This window comes from Gossypium raimondii, chromosome 9 (assembly GCF_025698545.1).
Source record: "Gossypium raimondii isolate GPD5lz chromosome 9, ASM2569854v1, whole genome shotgun sequence".
Lineage (NCBI taxonomy): Eukaryota > Viridiplantae > Streptophyta > Magnoliopsida > Malvales > Malvaceae > Gossypium > Gossypium raimondii.
In genome coordinates, this window is record NC_068573.1 from 45991450 (window position 1) to 46010530 (window position 19081).

Here is a 19081-nt window from a genome sequence, read left to right on the forward strand (position 1 = left end):
ATATAGTTTTGTTTGTAATTCCAGTTACTAGAGCTGCATTTCTGTTTTTCTTTGTCTGTAAGATTTTTAGAGTTAGTAATCTGTACATTGTTTTTCTTTTAAATGAATAGAAAGTAGCTCTTTTATTTACTTTATGCAATTCAATAAATAATATACCCTTTTTTTGTGAAGTAGCTAACTAAAATTAATGGTAGTTTAGAAAGGTTTGATGTTCACAGCTTTAGCCCTGTTCTTTGTTGGTATCATGTTTTGTGGCTTGAATTTGTTATTTCCAAGTCGCATATTAAATAAATTTTGACTTGTTAATGCAACGACATTAGAAATTTGTTTTAGAGAATTGTGTGAGATACATAGAAATCAAAGTTTAGTTTCTCCAATGTGGCATTGGATGGTGGTGACTAAACACACCGTTCAACATTTTTGCTGGTCCTACATATCTACTTGCGTAATCAATACAATTTGGTTTCATGTTTCATTGTTTGAGATGAGTCTCTTTTCTTTCAAATTGATATGCTCAAGATTTGACATGGCCTTGCAGGTTGCTCCATCCAGTATTCTTGTTGGATCTCATGTTTGGGTGGAGGACCCAGATGTAGCTTGGATAGATGGAGAAGTAAAGGAAGTTAAGGGGGAAGAGATTACAGTAGATTCTACATCAGGGAAGACAGTGAGTGCTTATTCTCAGGATTTTATGTGATTTGCTTTTTTGTTCTCCACCCCCACCCCCCGAACACACACACTTCTTGCATGGAGGACATTTTTTTCTTTCTTTTGTGCTTGGCATCATGATTCGTGATTCATGAAACATGTATATGTGTTTTAAACTGAAACCGAAGAACCAAAGAATCGGTGAATATGACATCATTGGCAGCCATACTTTAATGAACTTCAATGTATTTAAGTTGCTACTGAATTTCTTAGGTGAGACAATAAGATGATTTTAATCACATCTAGAGATTAATTTTCCATACGTTTTTCTAAACAACAAAATACTGCTATAAAAAGCACAGATGGCAATGGTATGGTCTCTTACTATTTGGTTGCCAGTCAGGTTTGAAGAAACATAGTAGACGTTATCGGAGAAGCTGGTGGAATTTGAGGTTAATCTGACCTTGTTGATAGGATATTTTTAGGTCAGGTGTGATATAAGCTCATGATGCTCATTTAGAGAAACTAGAAAGGAAAATCCCTAACTTCCGAATTAGTCATATATATTGAATTCTTTAGACCTTGTTGATTGGATATTTTTAGGTCAGATTCTAAGCTCATGATGCTTACCACAATAACTTTGAGAAATTTTCAGGACTCAGGTTTTTCTAAGTCATAATCTGCTAAAGATAACTAAGGGCGTGAATTATGGATTTTTTTTCTTATATTTAGGATGCAAGAGTTATCATGTGCATTCAAGGTGAATGATGTGTCTGATAAAAGTTGTGGTAAACTGAATGCTGAAGTAAACAGCTTTATGATGCAAGGGAAGCTATGGAAATTTGTTTTACTTTCTGACTTCCTTAGCGAAAGTTGTGTTTTCAAAGCTGCTGGTTTGAAACTTCGTGTTCAGCTTATGTATGTTCTATGTAGATATTTCAATGGTAAATCATATTTTCTTTATATATTATTAACATGGTTCGATGCTTCAGCTAACAGCATCTGTTATCTTTTCAAGCTCTAATTTCATTCACTATATATGCCAGTCTGTATTAGTTCTTTCTTTATTTAGTCATTGTTTTGGTGCATGAAATTGGATTTTGAAAGGTTTGTGGCTTTTGTATTCCTTTCATATTGTGTAGATTGTTGCCAAAACATCTAATGTTTATCCAAAGGACCCTGAATTTCCTTCATGTGGTGTTGATGATATGACAAGGCTAGCATATTTGCATGAACCTGGGGTTTTGCAGAATTTAAAATGTCGATATGATATCAATGAAATATATGTAAGTATTAACAGCAGGTTTGCACCCCTTAACCTTTTTTTAGTGTTTGATATATTATGATGTTATGGCATTGGTTACCCAGATTAATTACTTTGCATCATGAGTCACTTAATGCAATCCTTTGACTATGGTTTATGATGGTCGAGTGTGAATATGTTGCTTTAATTTGTTGTGTGCCTGTTTTTTTTCTAGAGATGCATGTTATTGTTTGAAGCTAAATGTGCCGATGTATATTCCAGACCTACATGGGAAATATATTGGTTGCTTTAATTTGTTGTGTGGCTGTTTGTTTTTTTTCTAGGGATATGTATTGTTGTTTGAAGCTAAATGTGCTGATGTTTATTCCAGACCTACACAGGAAATATATTGATTGCTGTAAATCCTTTTCGAAGACTGCCACATTTATACAGCAGTCATATGATGGAACAATACAAAGGGGCAGCTTTTGGTGAGCTGAGCCCACATCCATTTGCTGTTGCAGATGCTTCATATAGGTAAAGCATTTTTATGCTTCCCTTATCATAAAGTTCTTTTTGCATTCTTCATGTGCTTATTGATGTAATAAGTGTTCTGAACAGACACATGATCAATGAGGGGATAAGCCAATCAATTTTGGTAAGTGGGGAAAGTGGAGCCGGTAAAACAGAGAGTACAAAGATGCTTATGCGCTATCTAGCCTATATGGGAGGGAGAGTTAGCAAGGCAGAGGAACGCTCTGTGGAGCAGAAGGTCTTGGAGGTAGCTCAAACTAAATAATTTGGTTTTGCTATTTGTGTGAAATTGATGAATTTGATGTTGCTTTCTTGGTTGTATGGTTCTCCATTGTCCTTCTTGGAAAATGAGATTGCTTGAATAATTTCTTTTCCTAATGATTTTTATCCTCATTTGTAGTCTAATCCTGTTCTGGAAGCCTTTGGCAATGCAAAGACTGTCAGAAACAATAATTCAAGGTTTGAAATCTACATTTAGGGCATTGGATATTCCACATGCCTTGAGGATTTTTTTGCCAGTCCCTTCTTTTAATTGGTGAAAGACTTTCCCTGACTGATTATAATGTAATTGCAGTCGCTTTGGCAAGTTTGTGGAAATTCAATTTGATCCAAGGGGCCAAATTTCTGGAGCTGCAATAAGGACTTACTTGCTAGAACGATCTCGTGTTTGTCAGGTGTCTGACCCGGAGAGAAACTATCATTGCTTTTATATGCTTTGTGCTGCACCGCCGGAGGTAATGGTGTCTCTGATTTTTCTGCATTTCGCTTCACTGAGAAATCCAAGTTTATTTTGTAACGCTAATTACAGAAAAAAAAATCACAGTAGAAGTCTTGCTCTAGCTTAAGCTTTTAAGTTGTTTAGATCTAGTTTTCTTGAAAAACAAATTTTGCCTCAATAATTGTAATTCTTTTGTTAATTTAAGAAGAAAAAGAGAAGAAAAAAAGCTGCTGGCTGCTGCCAATTGGGGCTGCTGTTGAACAGAAAAGAGAGAAAAGAAATGGGAGAATAATTCTGAATAAAATGCATAAACATTTTTCTTTCTTACAGAGGTATTTATACACTCAAAACAAATACAAAATAAGGAAAGAAATCTCTACAATCCTAATTGGCAGCCTAAATCATATAATTACAATCCCTAATTTTATGCAAAAAATTATAGCATAACTTAACAATTCTTTTAAACTGAAACATAGTGTTGAAGGAAAGGGATGATCTTAAATTGCTGAAAGTAGGTCTCTGGTAATATAGCTTGCAGCACCCTCAAGCTCTAAGGGTTGGGTTATCAAATTCTTGTTATTTTTTTCCAAAGAATTTTCTTTTTGTGTCAAAGTATGCAGGGCCGATTTTCAGACTTCCATTTCCAAATGTGGTTAATGCAAATAAAAATTGTTTTTGGGTCCTCATAATACCTCTTGTAACATGACAGTTTCATTTTTGCCTATGTTGATTGGTTTTTTGTTACCAAAGAGGCACCTAACTCTCTTTTGGTCTTTTTCCTATCAGGAAGCTGAGAAGTACAAATTGGGAAATCCACGAACTTTTCATTATTTAAACCAGTCAAATTGTTATGAGCTGGATGGCGTAGATAGTTCTAAAGAGTATCTTTTAACTAAGAGGGCTATGGATGTTGTTGGTATCAGTCAGGGAGAGCAGGTAATGCATTTTGTTTGTTATTTAGTTGGAATAATGTCACCTTTTTTTTTCTTTATAATCTCTGCCATGTCAGGATGGAATATTCCGAGTTGTGGCTGCAATTCTTCATTTAGGAAATATTGAGTTCAAAAAGGGACAGGAAATAGATTCTGCTGAACCTAAGGATGATAAATCTCGGTTCCATCTAAAAACCGCAGCAGAGCTATTAATGTAATTTGTTATTACTATTTTTTTCCTTAAACATCCATGCCTTTGTCCTCATATGCAGAATTGAATGGAAAAACTCAAATATGTGTCTCTCTTTAGGTGTAATGAGAAGGCTCTTGAAGACTCCCTATGCAAACGTGTTATGGTGACTCGTGATGAGAGCATTACAAAATCGCTTGACCCTGTTTCAGCAGCTCTCAGCAGAGATGCTTTGGCAAAAATTGTTTATTCAAAATTATTTGACTGGTAACTTTCAATGTACCAGATGGATTCGCTCTAGAGACACACACATACACTGATTCAAAACATCCATCTATAGTTATTTCTTAACACTTTGTACTTTGGTTCCTCAGGCTTGTGGACAAGATAAATGTTTCTATTAGTCAGGATCCTGAATCAAAATCGTTGATTGGTGTTCTGGATATTTATGGATTTGAGAGTTTCAAGACAAACAGGTGCTTAACCGGTATGCTTTGTTTTCGTCATTCAGAAATCAATTTTTTTTCATGACATCCCTCTATATTTTTTATGATTGGGATGTCTAGTTAAGGGAATTCAATATTTAAAGGCCATGATGTGTCAAATCCCTTAATGACTATGCTGGGTGTTGCTGATCAAATTTGGGGATATTATTGCTTCTCTTTCTTGGCTAGAGTGATCACTTGTCTTTAGTTTTCTTCCCGGATGATTGCAGCATTAAATACCTTTTAAAGCTCATTTTGCCTGCATATTTGTGCCAGTTTTTCAAGTTTTGCAGTGTGGATTCCTTAGTTTCCCTACATCAATACTTACACAATTTTTGAAATTTTCATTGTATGCAGTTTTGAGCAATTTTGCATCAATTTGACAAATGAAAAGCTGCAGCAGCATTTTAATCAGGTTTATGCATTAGATTGATTCTAATGTATTTAGGATATTGTCAGCTTCTAAAGCTATCTTAACATAACTGTGATGTCATTTGCCAGCATGTTTTTAAGATGGAGCAGGAAGAATACAAGAAAGAAGAAATTGACTGGAGTTATATAGAATTTATTGATAATCAAGATATTCTTGATCTTATTGAAAAGGTGCATCAAAATTTCTATTTCACTTTGCTGTTTTCATGCCCGTATCTCACTTTCTATAATGTGACTAACTCTGCCAATATATGTGCAGACATACACATACACACACACACACACACACACACTTGTTTCTTGTCTTAGTGCTACACCTGTACATATTTTCTTTTATCTTTTCATTCATGTATTGGAAATTTATTAATTGCATTGGAAGTAACACTCCATCCATGTCAATATGTTAGACGCTGCCCTTTTTGAACTTTCTTTTAATCAAATATCAACTTTGGAAGGACTGAATAAAAGGATCCTGTAGAGTTTGGAAGAAGATTTTAAGGTTGAAGGATTTTTTTTTTCATTTCACTAAAATGATTTAAACTACTAATTGTTTTTTGAAACAATGCCAGAGAGGAACTTTTTGAAACCGAGAAGGGGGACTAAATTGTCATGATGTATAGAACTTTTTTATCTTCTAATGTTTTTCTTTCCTGCTTACAGAAACCTGGTGGCATCATAGCTCTTCTTGATGAGGCTTGGTAGGTATCAGAATAACAACAATGATAATTCACCTCTTCTTATTTTAAGAAAATTGGTTTGTCTCCCCGTGAAAATTGTGACAATTACTCCTGTTACTTTTAACTTTCTCTTGCTTCAAACACCCTTTGAAATTGTGACAATTATTCCTGTTATGTTCATAGTATGTTTCCCAGATCAACACATGAGACATTTGCTCAAAAGCTTTATCAGACTTTTAAAGACAATAAACGCTTCAGTAAGCCTAAGCTGTCACGCACTGACTTCACCATTTGTCATTACGCTGGTGATGTAAGTATTTTTACTGTGCTATGCATCCATAGGAACTCTGTGCTAGAAGATAAGGGTGCTCAAATATCTCTGTTATTCTCCACTAAATTTAGATTGTCTAATGCATTTGGCTGCTCTTATGAGTCCTATGCCTGCAGAATATGTTATCTCCAAATTGGTTAATATTAGACAAGAAGGTCTTAATTAGCTAATAATACTCAAACTACACATAAGAACCCATGTTTAACAAATGCGGAATCTCCTGAATAACCCTGATTTAATAGATCAACAAGACCTAAATAACATGAACTTTTATGATTGTTTTCTTCTGTAAGTATTTAAATGGTAATATTGGAACTTAAATAAACTTAAGCCAGTCTCAATGTTAACTAGAAATAGTTACATCTGCCATGATTCTTAAACATACTTCTGTGAAATCTGCTTTATATTAACTTGAAGGAATTTCCGCTATAGGTTACTTACCAGACTGAGCTCTTCCTGGATAAGAACAAAGATTATGTTGTTTCAGAGCATCAAGCTCTGCTGAATGCTTCAGAATGCTCTTTTGTTTCAAGCTTGTTTCCTCCTTCACCCGAGGAATCTTCCAAAACAACAAAGTTCTCCTCAATAGGTTCCTCCTTCAAGGTCTGTTTCTGCTCTAATGTATATGTTAAAGGGAGATTACATGCTTCATCTATTTTCATTCATTTTCATGCATGCCATGTACTTTGAACAGCAACAACTCCAAGCTTTGCTTGAGACTTTGAGTGCCACTGAACCACACTACATTCGTTGTGTGAAGCCCAATAATGCTCTTAAGCCAGGAATATTTGAGAACCAAAATGTACTACAACAACTTCGATGTGGGGTAAGTTTCTATATTTTGGTCAATCCTTGCTTTTGTTGATAAGCAGTCTGTCTGTATGTCCATGTGTGACGTTTATATTTGAATCCAGGGAGTGATGGAGGCAATTAGAATTAGTTGTGCTGGATTTCCCTCTCGAAAGTCGTTTCGTGAATTTGTAGCTCGATTTTCCCTTCTGGCTCCGGAGGTTCTCTCTAAGCGGTAACATTTCTAAAATATGTTCTTGAAGTTCAAAATTATTACTTCTATCTAGATGCACCTTTTATTCTTTATAATTATGTTACTAGAATCCATGACTTACGAGTGAGGTGCATAACTCTGTTATCTGTTATTCAGTAATAACTATACTGAGGTCACTGCTAGCAAGAAGATTCTGGAGAAGAGTAAGCTCAGTGGTTATCAGGTGCATCCTGTATTTATACATTTTCTTAAAGTTAACTTTGGGACTGTTTTTTTTTTTTCATTCCATGTATTTTTTAAGTACTTCATGCATGACATGTATGCCAAAATCTCTTGCTTTCTGGCTAATTCTGTAAGTTTTGGCTCCCAGTCATTTCATATTGTTGCTTTCACTGAGCTCTTGTACCATTTAATAATATTGCACCTTACAGATTTGCTGCTATTGCAGATTGGTAAAACGAAAGTTTTTCTTAGGGCTGGTCAGATGGCAGAGCTAGATGCATTGCGAACTGAGATTTTAGGAAGATCAGCAAGTCTGATACAGAGAAAAGTCCGTACGTACTTGTGTCGTAAACGCTTTATTTTGTTGCGGTTATCTGCCATACAAATTCAAGCCTTGTGTAGAGGTAAAGAGCATTTCATCCATGTGCATTTCTGATTGTATTAGGAATTGGAATTGCTTCCATACATCTACCGTTATTTATTTCACTTTCATTTTTTTAACCTGTTTGCAGGACAAGTTGCACGCCATCAGTATGAGGAAATGAGAAGAGAAGCTGCTGCTCTGAATATTCAAAACCATTTACGCAAGTTTCTTGCAAGGAAAGCGTACAAGAATTTGTACTTCTCAGCTGTTTCTATTCAAACAGGCATGCGTGGGATGATTGCTCGTAGTGAGCTTCTGTCCAGAAAGCAGACAAGAGCTGCAACTGTAATTCAGGTAAAAATAAAATTTTCTTTCTGTTGTTGACATATTAACAGCTAGTAGCTTTCTTTTTATTTCTCATTTGACCCTTTTCTTCAATCTTTTGTTACTGTTTACTTTCCCCATATCTCAATTAGTAGGCTTTATAAAAAATATGTTTTGAAATTCTTGTTATTTCAGGCGACCATTTCATTTGTTTTAGATAAATTTTTACTGAGTGCATTCACAACTGGGACCTAGGTTTTGCCAGTAAACAAAATTAAAAAGTACAAAAAGTCTACTCTGTCCACTCACTAGTTGTAATTCTAAACTAATAATGTTCATGCTTTTTTTTGCTATGTACAATTGATATTATGCGAGTTCATGTATTTTACAGAGTCACTGTCGACGATTCTTGGCCAACCGTCGTTATCTAAGGTTAAAGAAAGCAGCAATTACTACACAATGTGCCTGGAGAGCAAGGGTTGCACGTAAAGAATTACGGAAGCTAAGAATGGTGATTTTTTCGTTTCTCAAATTTGTTTAAGCTCATGATCTTCTCTTTCATAGGTGTATTCTTGTATTTTTGTTTCAAAAATAATTTCTTCGCAGATGAAAATATTCCCTAAAGTGCTCTATTGCTATATTAATATTAATTTTATTTCTTCTAATTTTGATTAATTATAGAATAATGAAGGAATGTTTAGAATCAATCCCTACTAAAGCTATCTATTAAGAAATGGAATAATCATTCTCTCTTTCTGCTTATATTGCTTCCAACAGTTGAAATTATCATCTTTTGTAGTCTCAGTTTTCTACCATTCTTTCCAAAAGTATGTGCATGATTGTTTCAACTTATCGTTCCTGTCTGTCTGCAGGCCGCCAGGGAAACTGGTGCTCTTCAAGAAGCCAAAACTAAGCTGGAAAAGGAAGTTGAAGAACTTACATGGCGCTTGCAACTAGAGAAACGAACGAGGGTAGATCTTTTCTTAATAATAATGTTACTATTATAAGTACATGTATTTATAACATTTCCAGCTATGATGTCATATAACTTTATGTCTATTCATTAGCATCTTTAATATTTCACCATTGTTTGAATTAGTCCATTTCTACCTTTTTCTAATTTCCCATAGCAAAACATGCTAGAAAAGATAAAGAACCATTAGGAGAATTATCTATTATCTTTTAAACCTAATTTGTAAACTGTAGAGCAAAATTTTCCCCTAACTCATTCATTTATTAGGGCAGGTTGACCTTGAGGAATCAAAAAAACAGGAAAGTGCAAGGTTTGAATCTACTTTACAAAAGATGCAACTTGAGTTTGAGGAATCCAAGAAAAAGGAAAGTGCAAGGTTTGAATCTATTTTGCATAAGAAGGAACTTGAGTTTGAGGAATCCAAAAAACAGGAAAGTGAAAGGTTTGAATCTACTTTGCACAAGATGCAACTTGAGTTTGAGGAATCCAAGAAACAGGAAAGTGAAAGGTTTGAATCTACTTTCCACAAGATGCAAGTTGAGTTTGAGGAATCCAAAAAACAGGAAAGTGAAAGGTTTGAATCTACTACGCAAAAGATGCAACTTGAGTTTGAGGAATCCAAAAAACAGGAAAGAGCAAGGTTTGAATCTACTTTGCACAGAAAGGAACTTCAGTTTCAGCAACTGCAATTTGAGTTGCAGAAACTGCAACTTGAGTTTGAGGAATCCAAAAAACAGGAAAGAGAAACACTAGAATCTACTTTGCACAAGAAGGAACTTGAGTTTCAGGAATCCAAAAAACAGGAAAGAGCAACATTTGAATCTACTTTGTACAAGAAGGAACTTGAGTTTCAGGAACTGCAAGTTGAGTTTCAGAAAATGCAACTTGAGCTTGAAGAAACAAAAGAGTTGCTAATCAAAGAACGTGAAGCTGCAAAGAAAATTGCAGAACAAGTTCCTGCGGTTCAGGAGATCCCCGTTATTGACGATGAATTAGTAAACAAACTTACTGCTGAAAATGAACAGCTGAAGGTACTGTTAGACATTTGTTGCTTGAAATAAGAACTTAGGTTTGACTAAAGGCTTTCTTGATGTCATTTCTAAACTTGGTTAATCTGCCTTTATGTTTCTTGAAATATTGTTTGGCACAATGCTATTGTAGGCTCTGGGAAGCTCCTTAGAACAGAAAATTAATGAAACAGAGAGGAAATATGAAGAAACAAACAAGCTTAGTGAAGAGCGACTAAAGCAAGGTTTGGAGGCAGAATCAAAGATAGTTGAGCTCAAAACTGAAATGCAGAGGTTTATACCTATTTTGATCTGCTATAATATGTGTTTGATGGTTATATGTTAGAATGAACATTTAGTCAGTTGTATTTTTCTTTCTCTGACTGGGAAGTTGCTTTTCTTTCATCTGAATGATTGTTTATATCTTAAACAGGCTCAAAAAAAAGATTTTGGACATGGGAGCTGAGGACCAAAAACCGCAGCAGCAGGCCATGCCGAGTGCACTGAGTACAAACATGTCAGAGGTGACATCTGCAGTAAGATATATCTCAACATTCTTTCCTTATTTTTCTTGATTAGAATAATTCTTTCCTTATCTCAACAAGTCCCTTTGGTTCAGGAGATCCCCGTTGTTGATGATGAATCAATGAATAAACCTACCGTTATTGAAGATGAATCAATGAATAAACATACCGTTATTGAAGATGAATCAATGAATAAACCTACCATTATTGACGATGAATCAATGAATAAACTTACTGCTGAAAATGAACAGCTGAAGGTATTGTTAGACATTTGTTGCTTCAAATACTATCTCAGGTTTGACTAAAGGCTTTCTTGATGTCATTTGGAAAAAAGATTTTGGACATGGGAGCTGAGGACCAGAAACCGCAGCAGCAGGCCATGCCGAGTTCACTGAGTACAACCATGTCAGGGGTGACATCTGCAGTAAGATAAATCTCAACATTGTTTCCTTTTATTTTTATTGAGTAGAATAATTCTTTCCTTATCTCAACAAGTTCCTGTGGTTCAGGAGATCCCTGTCATTGACAATGAATCAATGAATAAACCTACCGTTACTGACGATGAATCAATGAATAAACTTACCGCTGAAAAAGAACAGCTGAAGGTATTGTTAGACATTTGTTGCTTTGAATACTATCTCAGGTTTGACTAAAGGCTTTCTTGATGTCATTTGGAAAAAAGATTTTGGACATGGGAGCTGAGGACCAGAAACCACAGCAGCAGACCATGCCGAGTTCACTGAGTACAACCATGTCAGAGGTGACATCTGCAGTAAGATATATCTCAACATTCTTTCCTTTTATTTTTATTGAGTAGAATAATTCTTTCCTTATCTCAACAAGTTCCTGTGGCTCAGGAGATCCCTGTTATTGACAATGAATCAATGAATAAACCTACCGTTATTGACGATGAATCAATAAATAGACTTACTGCTGAAAATGAGCAGCTGAAGGTATTGTTAGACATTTTTTGCTTCGAATACTATCTTAGTTTTGACTAAAAGCTTTCTTGATGTCATTTTTAAACTTGGTTATTCTGCCATTGTGTTTCTTGGAATCTTGTTTGGCACAATGCCATTGTAGGCTCTGGTAAGTACCTTAGAACAGAAAATTAATGAAACAGAGAGGAAATATGAAGAGACAAAAAAGCTTAGTGACGAGCGGCTAAAGCAAACTTTGGAAGCAGAGTCAAAGATAATTGAGCTCAAAACTACAGTGCAAAGGTTCATACCTATTTTGATCTACTATAATATGTGTTTGATGTTTATATGTTAGTATGAACATTTAATTAATTGTATTTTTCATTCTATGAATGGAAAGTTTCTTTTCTTTCATCTGAATAATTGTTTTATATCTTTACCAGGCTTGAAGAAAAGATTTTGGACATGGAAACTGACCAGAAATCACAGCAGCAAGCGTTGCTGAGTACACCAAGTAGAAAAATGCCAGAGGTGACATCTTCAGTAAGCTATATCTCAACATTCTTTCCTTATTTTTCTTGAGTTGGTTTGCTGGTTCTGATTATTTTTTGCTTTTTTTATTTTTCCTTGCTGGCCTTTATTTAACTTTGCAGCCTCTGGAAAATGGTCATCATGTAAGTGAAGAATATAGAGACTGTATAATTTCCCTTCACTTCAGTTTATTAGATATACCTGCATACTTGGTTCATTGTTGCCTCTATCATCCTGAGATGGAAAGCTCTTTCTGACAGGCACAACTGAGTTCTGGTCCATCAACAAGGCTTGGTAGAGAAGACAGTAAATTGAGGAGATCCCAAACTGAAAAGCAGCAGGTATGAATTCAAATGATATACAATTTATTTTTCCCTTTTTTCTTTTTTCAAGTATTTGTATTGCATGAAATTTCCAGGGATTAATCTTTGTTGTATGTATCATCTTTTCAGCCGGAGAGTGTAGATGATCTACTCAAATGTGTGGCACAGAATCTTGGGTTCAGTCAAGAAAAGCCTGTTGCAGCATTTACCATATACAAATGCCTTCTCCACTGGAAGTCATTTGAAGCTGAAAAGACAAGTGTTTTTGATCGTCTTATTGAGGTGATGGGCTCTGCACTAGAGGTAACTTATCTATTACAGAAAGCTCATCTTTGTAGATAAAATCGTTATTCTCAAGATAAACTGCCCTTTTCTTGTTGATACTATAACACTACTATTCTCTTTAATCAAAACTATGGTAGCAATTTTGATCCTTTAGTTTGATCAAGAATACTCCAGAGCTGTATTTAGAAAAATGGGGTGAAATATAGGTTTCACTTATTCTTTTGCTACTTGTTTTTTACTTTTGCAAGTTTCTAGTAAAGGCAATATGATAAGCAAAATGTTATTCCGATTCAAATATAAATATAATATTTCATCGATGTTCTTTTTGTTATCCAAGAACTCTCGAATTTGTGTTAGTTCAAAATGTTATTGGTTTTATTGTTGTTATTATCATTTTATTATTTTTCTATTTGATCCAAGGTGCATTTTTGCTTTTTGCTTCTGAGAGAAAGAAATATTTAGCAAAAAAATTAGCCTATGAGGCCTTTTATCTTTTTCATTTTGTTGGATTTAGAAGATACAATTATGATTTTTTTTTTTTTACTTTGTTGAAAAGCAATTATTTCTGTAATAGGAGGGAATATGGAATTATTCTCTTTGCTAGGGACTTATGTTAGATTACTTTAACTGATTCTTAAAACATGTTTTTCTGATTGAGCAGGTTTAAGAAACCAAAAAGATGAGGGGAAAATCAAATATAATATTCATGATCCGTGCTGATGTTTTGCAGGATCAGGACAACAATGATCACATGGCTTATTGGCTGTCAAACACATCTTCATTGTTGTTTTTGCTTCAACGTAGTCTGAAAGCCTCTGGTTCAATGCAGAAACCACCTGCTGGAGCATCATTCTTTGCAAGGATGACCAAAGTATTGAGATATTTCATTTACAGTGTCTTTAAATTGTTTGCATGATACGGTCCTGATTTAGATATCTCTGAAATCTTCTTTAACGTATCCCATAAAAAGAAGGAAAGAACAATACATTTGTTCCTTATCTAAAATCTCGTCATATGATCATTATCAGTTTTGTTGAATGATTCTAGAACTTATGCCGGAAAATTATGTGATATGATGTTGTTCTTTCTCAGAGTTTCCGTTCATCTTCTGCCAATCTTCAAGCTGGAGTACTGAGCCAGGTTGAGGCCAAGTATCCAGCTCTTCTTTTTAAGCAGCAGCTCTCAGCTTATGTAGAAAAGATCTATGGAATCATTAGAGACAACTTGAAAAAGAACCTGTCACCACTTATATCTGGTTGTATTCAGGTACAAGGAGCCTTGCATTTGGATCACTGAGTCTTTCCAGTGACATTCTTTTAACTTTTGAGATCATTTAGTTGCTATATACAGGAGAGAGCACTGTGGTTTTTCTAATTCTTATTTTTAATACCATCTCCCTAACTTCTATAATGCCTTGCACAATAGAGGTTTTCCGTGTTGCTTCATTTGAACATGTAGAGCATGTACTTTGTTGTATCATCAACTGAAATTTTTTTCCAAGTGTTAATTTCAACATTGCATGTTATAAGTCTTAAATTCATCTTGCTTTCAGTTTGTAATTCAATATTTTAGCCTATTTCCTGTTTCTACACATTAAATTATTCTTCTAAAAATTCATATGTTTTGTTTTAGGTTTCTCTATACATGTGCAACTATCACAAGTTCCTCTCCTTTGACTTCTCTGCAATTTACTTTTTTGCTGCCTACTTGGTTTGAAATACTCAAAGTGAATGATTTATGGTTTGAGCATGGGAAAGTTAATTCATTATTAATTTTATTATAGAGAGACACTTCTTCTTGTCAAGCTTATTTTACTTTCTTTTTTGCTTTTAACATGTTTAGGTTCTACCTGATGATATTATGTTCCGTATAAGTAGTTTGAATTGCTGTGTAAGTGGTATGCATTTTTGTGTTGTGCAATAGTTTAGGATTATTCTCACATGAGCTTTAGTTTTCTGCTCTTTCTTTTAGAAGTTGTGTTAAAATGATGATACAATGCCATATTTTATTACTTCCTATGCTGGCTTATATGCATGGTAGCAACTAGTTTTATGTTGGAATTGCAATTTCTTTATGTCGCTAATGCATCAACCAATATGGCAGGTACCTAGGATATCAAAAGGAGCTGCTTTTCAAAAGTGTGAAGGGTTACAAGGCTATCATTCTCCAGCTGGTCTCTGGCAGAGCATTATTGAGTGTCTGAACAAGATGATGGGCACATTGAAAGACAATTTTGTATAAAATTTGCAACTCTGATGATATTAAAGTGGACTCTTTCCGTTCCTTTTTTTTATGAGCCATGGAACTTAAGGTTATGACTTTTTTATTTTCAGGTGCCTCCAATACTTGTTCAGAATATTTTCACTCAAACGTTTGCATATATTAATGTACAGCTCTTTAATAGGTAATATGTTTTTGCCCGTTACTCTAGATAATATAATAGGAATAAATTCCAAAATATGTGATGTTAATATATTCTGCTACAGCCTTCTTCTCCGTCGAGAGTGCTGCACATTTAGCAACGGGGAGTATGTGAAATCTGGCTTAGCTGAATTGGAACTATGGTGTGCCGAAGCAGACGTTGAGGTAATTTCTTTAGTTCCCACTGATGAATGTCAAAGGTGTCATTTTCACATAGTTTGAAGAAGGTTTTTTGTTAAGGAAACATTATTTGAAGCTTGAACATGCATTCAACAGGAGTTTTTTTGTCTGCTTATTAGTTGTGGCACCCTATTGCATCTAATAAATTTGAATTAAGAGTTGATTGTTGTTTAATTACAGTATGTAGGCCCATCATGGGATGAACTCAAACACACAAGGCAAGCTGTTGGATTCTTGGTATGTTTCTTCAGTTGTTTCTTAGTAGGTTAGAATTTTGTTGCGTCATGTTGCTTTACTCCTGTGGTTTGATGCAGGGGCCCTTTGTCATTCTTATCCAATGACTCTTTCATTCCCTTTGTCATTCTTATCCAATGATTCTTTCATTTTTCTTTTTCAAAGCTTGTGTGCCTGGTATAATTAATCACCACGGGGTCATGAAATTGGTTGAGACTGCTTTTTTCCTTCCTTGATAAGGTCATGCATGCCAATTTGACTTGGTAATATGTAGTTGCAATTGTGGCTTTATAAGGATGTCAACGGGCCTCAAACTAATCTGAATGTTAAAATAGAGGTGAGGGTTGGTACATTGTGCAATTAAAAACCAATTATCTGTAGAAGCAATTGAGGGAGCAAATATAAATAACTCAGAGCAATAAAAAGGGATGGACTAAATTTAAAAAAAAAAAGAAAAAAATATATATAATATTTGCTTAATACCAAAACATTAAGCATTTGCTTCACTATTATTGCCTTCTAAGTCACGCATACAAATGGGAAAGGATTTAGCCTATTTACAGGCTCTGTATGTCGGTTTATTAAGTCAGCATACATTGTATTATATCATTATTATTTAATTATGGATAATGATAAGTGTAGATGATGATAAGGTTGATATTTCTCTAGAAACAATGAGAAAGATAGGGAAAGAGAGAGAAGTCAGTAACTTCAACATTATCCGTTCTTGAATTTTAAGGCTTGGCAAAATTTTCGAGGTTTGGTATGACCGCGAAGAAAACTAGATCTGTCAATATCTTTTAACTTTCCTCGTGTAATATAGGATGGAATACCATTGCTCATATACCTCACCAATCCAGAATGAGTTCAGTATAACTGAATAGGAGTGGACTAGACCTGGCAATTCGTATATAGATTTTAACATGTTCATGTATTTGTGTTTTTGTTTCATACCCTGTTTCAGTTATTTCTTTCAGTGTTTTTTTTTTTTCTGTTATGTAACCGTTTCATGTATAGCATTGTTAAGTCTAGATTAGACCCTTAAGCACCCACTATAGGACTTTGCATTCTGCTGTTTAGAAGAGGCGACTGCTGCTTGGCTATTTCATTTTACTTGAGTGAAAATGTGGAATTAGTTGCTTAACCTGCTAAGTTTGAATTCTGAAGTGCTTTCATGGTCAGAGATTTTTGTCTGTAATACAGTCACAGTTATGCTACCATATTGACTTGCACATTTGCGATCTTGCTATTAAGATTTGGCAGTTATTTTTAGTACTTGGAAAAGACCTGATCAAATATGTAACGAGTTAAGAGTTATATTCAACTACTTTAGGATTTTTCAGCATCATATAAATATATGTGTGCACCTAATTTTGTAGCAGATCCAGAACACACACTAGTTCACTTTAAAGTTTTATTATAGTGGAGCAAACAAAGCCTTAATTGATTTCCTTACCAAGGGCTTCTCTTAAGCCATTCTTTATCTTATCTGCTGGAAGAACAATGATATTTGTATTTAATTTGTTCAGATTGTGGATTGTGAATGCCTTGCTCTTGATTTCATGGTTTAATAATTTTTTTTTATTTCTCCATTTTGGAAAACCTGGTCTTGTTTTGTCAGGTTATAAATCAGAAATCCAAAATATCCTTTGATGAAATATCAAAAGACCTTTGTAGTGTAAGTCTCTTTTCCTTTCTTCTTGCAATCCCCCTGATAATGGGGCATGGTGCAACATGTGATTCACAGAACATTCCATTTAATGAATCAATAAGAAAGTTCCCTTAAAGAGCTAGTTCGACTCGTCAATCTTGTGAACAAAAACTGACTAATCCATGATTAAGGGGTACACATCTAATATATCCAAATAACATGCTCCTCCGGGAAGGAAAAATGATAAAGGCGAGGGTGAAAAACAAATTTTCTTTTTGGGAATTCTTCAGAATTTCAAAACTATGTGAGATAAAGAGCATTTGAGTTACCTATTAGGTTGTCGTCCACATGATTGACAAGGTTACAACCTAAACTTATCACATGAAACTAGGAGTCGAAGACATTTACAATTTATCTTTTTTTTTCTCTGAAATGTTACGAGAATGGTATCTTCTTTCTCTTACATTGTTTGTTTTCACCAGGCTTTGAGTGTTCAACAACTTTATAGGGTATGTACGCTTTATAGGGATGACAACTACAACACTCAAAGTGTTTCACCAGATGTAAGTCATCGTCAAATTGTAGATATTTCTCTCATCCTGAACCTTTTTTTTCTTGTTTTGTTAGTATGGTATGACATGCCACCTTCACTCGCACAGGTTCTTGCCCACATGAAAGAACTTATGTCAGATGATACCGAAGATGATGGTGGTAGCTCCTTCCTGTTGGAAGACGATATCAGGTATGAAAGTCAGAAAACGAGAAACGAAGAGTAGCTTCGTAGTTCCTCCAATATCGAAGGTTAATAATGGTTTGTTGTCTTAATTGGTTAATCCCTTCTGAATATAGCATTCCATTCACAATGGAGGACATTTCTAATTGCCATCAAGTAAAAGAGTTTGCATCAGTAAGACCCGCCGAAGAACTTATGACGGATCCAGCCTTCCAATTTTTACAGGATTAAGGTACCGGTTCTACCATCGTTACATCTTTTCCATTCACTGCATTCTTTGATTTTTTTTGTCATCTAGAGTTGAACAGAAAAGAAAAAGGTCAACTTCATGGCAGTGCTGCCACACATTAACTACAAATGTTATACTTTCTTTGTAACATCCATTGCCAAAATGTAAGTAATTCTTAGAGTTCTTTAGGTAGTTAATTTGGTCATTTCTCTTCAGCATCTTTTTGGTACTGAATGGTCTAGAGGAAGAGGATTGATTATTAATGTAGTGGAGCTTTTCAAAGCTGTTTTTTAATTCCCAAATTTTCATCTTGTACAAATTAACAACTAGCATAAGTATTTACTTTCTTTTTTTTTTTTTCTAAATAGTCGTTATAGACACAAAGTTATAAATTAGAATGCAAAAGCACTGATGTTTCTTTCTCATACTTTTCTGGTGAAGATATTAGACTTATAATTTTGGACATGGGCATGATATGTTTGATAAATATCATAAACATGCTTCAATACAACTAATATGATTAATATGACAAAATAAGATTAACATGATAAGTGTAAGTAGTATTATTTTTATACATATTAAGTCTTTAACTCAGTTGATATTTTGATATTGGTATTATTGTCAGCACAAATGGGCGCAAATAGTTTTAGGCATTATGTAAAAAAATTAATATCTAAAACCTTAGTGTTTATAATTTATACAATTGAAAAAAATGACATACAAATTATCTGATATAGATTAAAATAATCAGTTATACATTAAACAAATGAGCTTTTTTTTTCAAAAACTAACTTTTATTTATTTTAAAATTTTTAAAATATCAATTAAAGATGCATAATAATTTTAATGTATTAAATAATTATCTTTTCAAGAAATCATCTTAGATCGTATATTCATTGTGTTTAATTTTCAAATTATATTTACAGTATTATCTATTATGTATTTATATAATTTTCAATATAGCAAT

At 34.3% G+C, this 19081-nt stretch overlaps 1 protein-coding gene across 1 annotated transcript; it reads left to right on the top strand.

Moving 5' to 3' along the window:
- The first annotated feature begins 526 nt into the window (after window positions 1-526).
- Window positions 527-18438, top strand: LOC105800336 (myosin-8). Its single transcript, XM_052620555.1, has 45 exons — window positions 527-667; window positions 1791-1934; window positions 2283-2428; window positions 2513-2672; window positions 2826-2884; window positions 3000-3159; window positions 3930-4079; window positions 4153-4289; window positions 4386-4532; window positions 4640-4741; window positions 5108-5165; window positions 5252-5353; window positions 5843-5880; window positions 6043-6169; window positions 6623-6793; window positions 6885-7016; window positions 7105-7214; window positions 7350-7416; window positions 7642-7819; window positions 7928-8133; window positions 8495-8614; window positions 8976-9074; window positions 9349-10107; window positions 10238-10377; window positions 10517-10619; window positions 10703-10864; window positions 10942-11031; window positions 11117-11212; window positions 11290-11379; window positions 11465-11560; window positions 11691-11830; window positions 11971-12070; window positions 12181-12201; window positions 12319-12399; window positions 12511-12684; window positions 13397-13537; window positions 13759-13932; window positions 14770-14901; window positions 15000-15070; window positions 15153-15252; window positions 15448-15504; window positions 17123-17179; window positions 17635-17715; window positions 17812-17894; window positions 18002-18438. Exons 1-45 carry the CDS (start codon window positions 527-529, stop codon window positions 18114-18116), a joined length of 5817 nt encoding a protein of 1938 aa, XP_052476515.1. The 3' UTR covers window positions 18117-18438.
- The last annotated feature ends 643 nt before the right edge of the window (window positions 18439-19081 follow it).

What these genes read in the sequence shown, in the direction of transcription:
- LOC105800336 (XM_052620555.1), top strand. Translation starts at nt 527, where the DNA reads ATGGCCTTGCAGGTTGCTCCATCCAGTATTCTTGTTGGATCTCATGTT. An exon ending in GCTCTTCTTGATGAGGCTTG is followed by an intron (nt 5,881 to 6,042) that starts GTAGGTATCAGA and finishes TTATGTTCATAG; the next exon opens with TATGTTTCCCAGATCAACAC. An exon ending in TCTTTGCAAGGATGACCAAA is followed by an intron (nt 13,538 to 13,758) that starts GTATTGAGATAT and finishes GTTCTTTCTCAG; the next exon opens with AGTTTCCGTTCATCTTCTGC.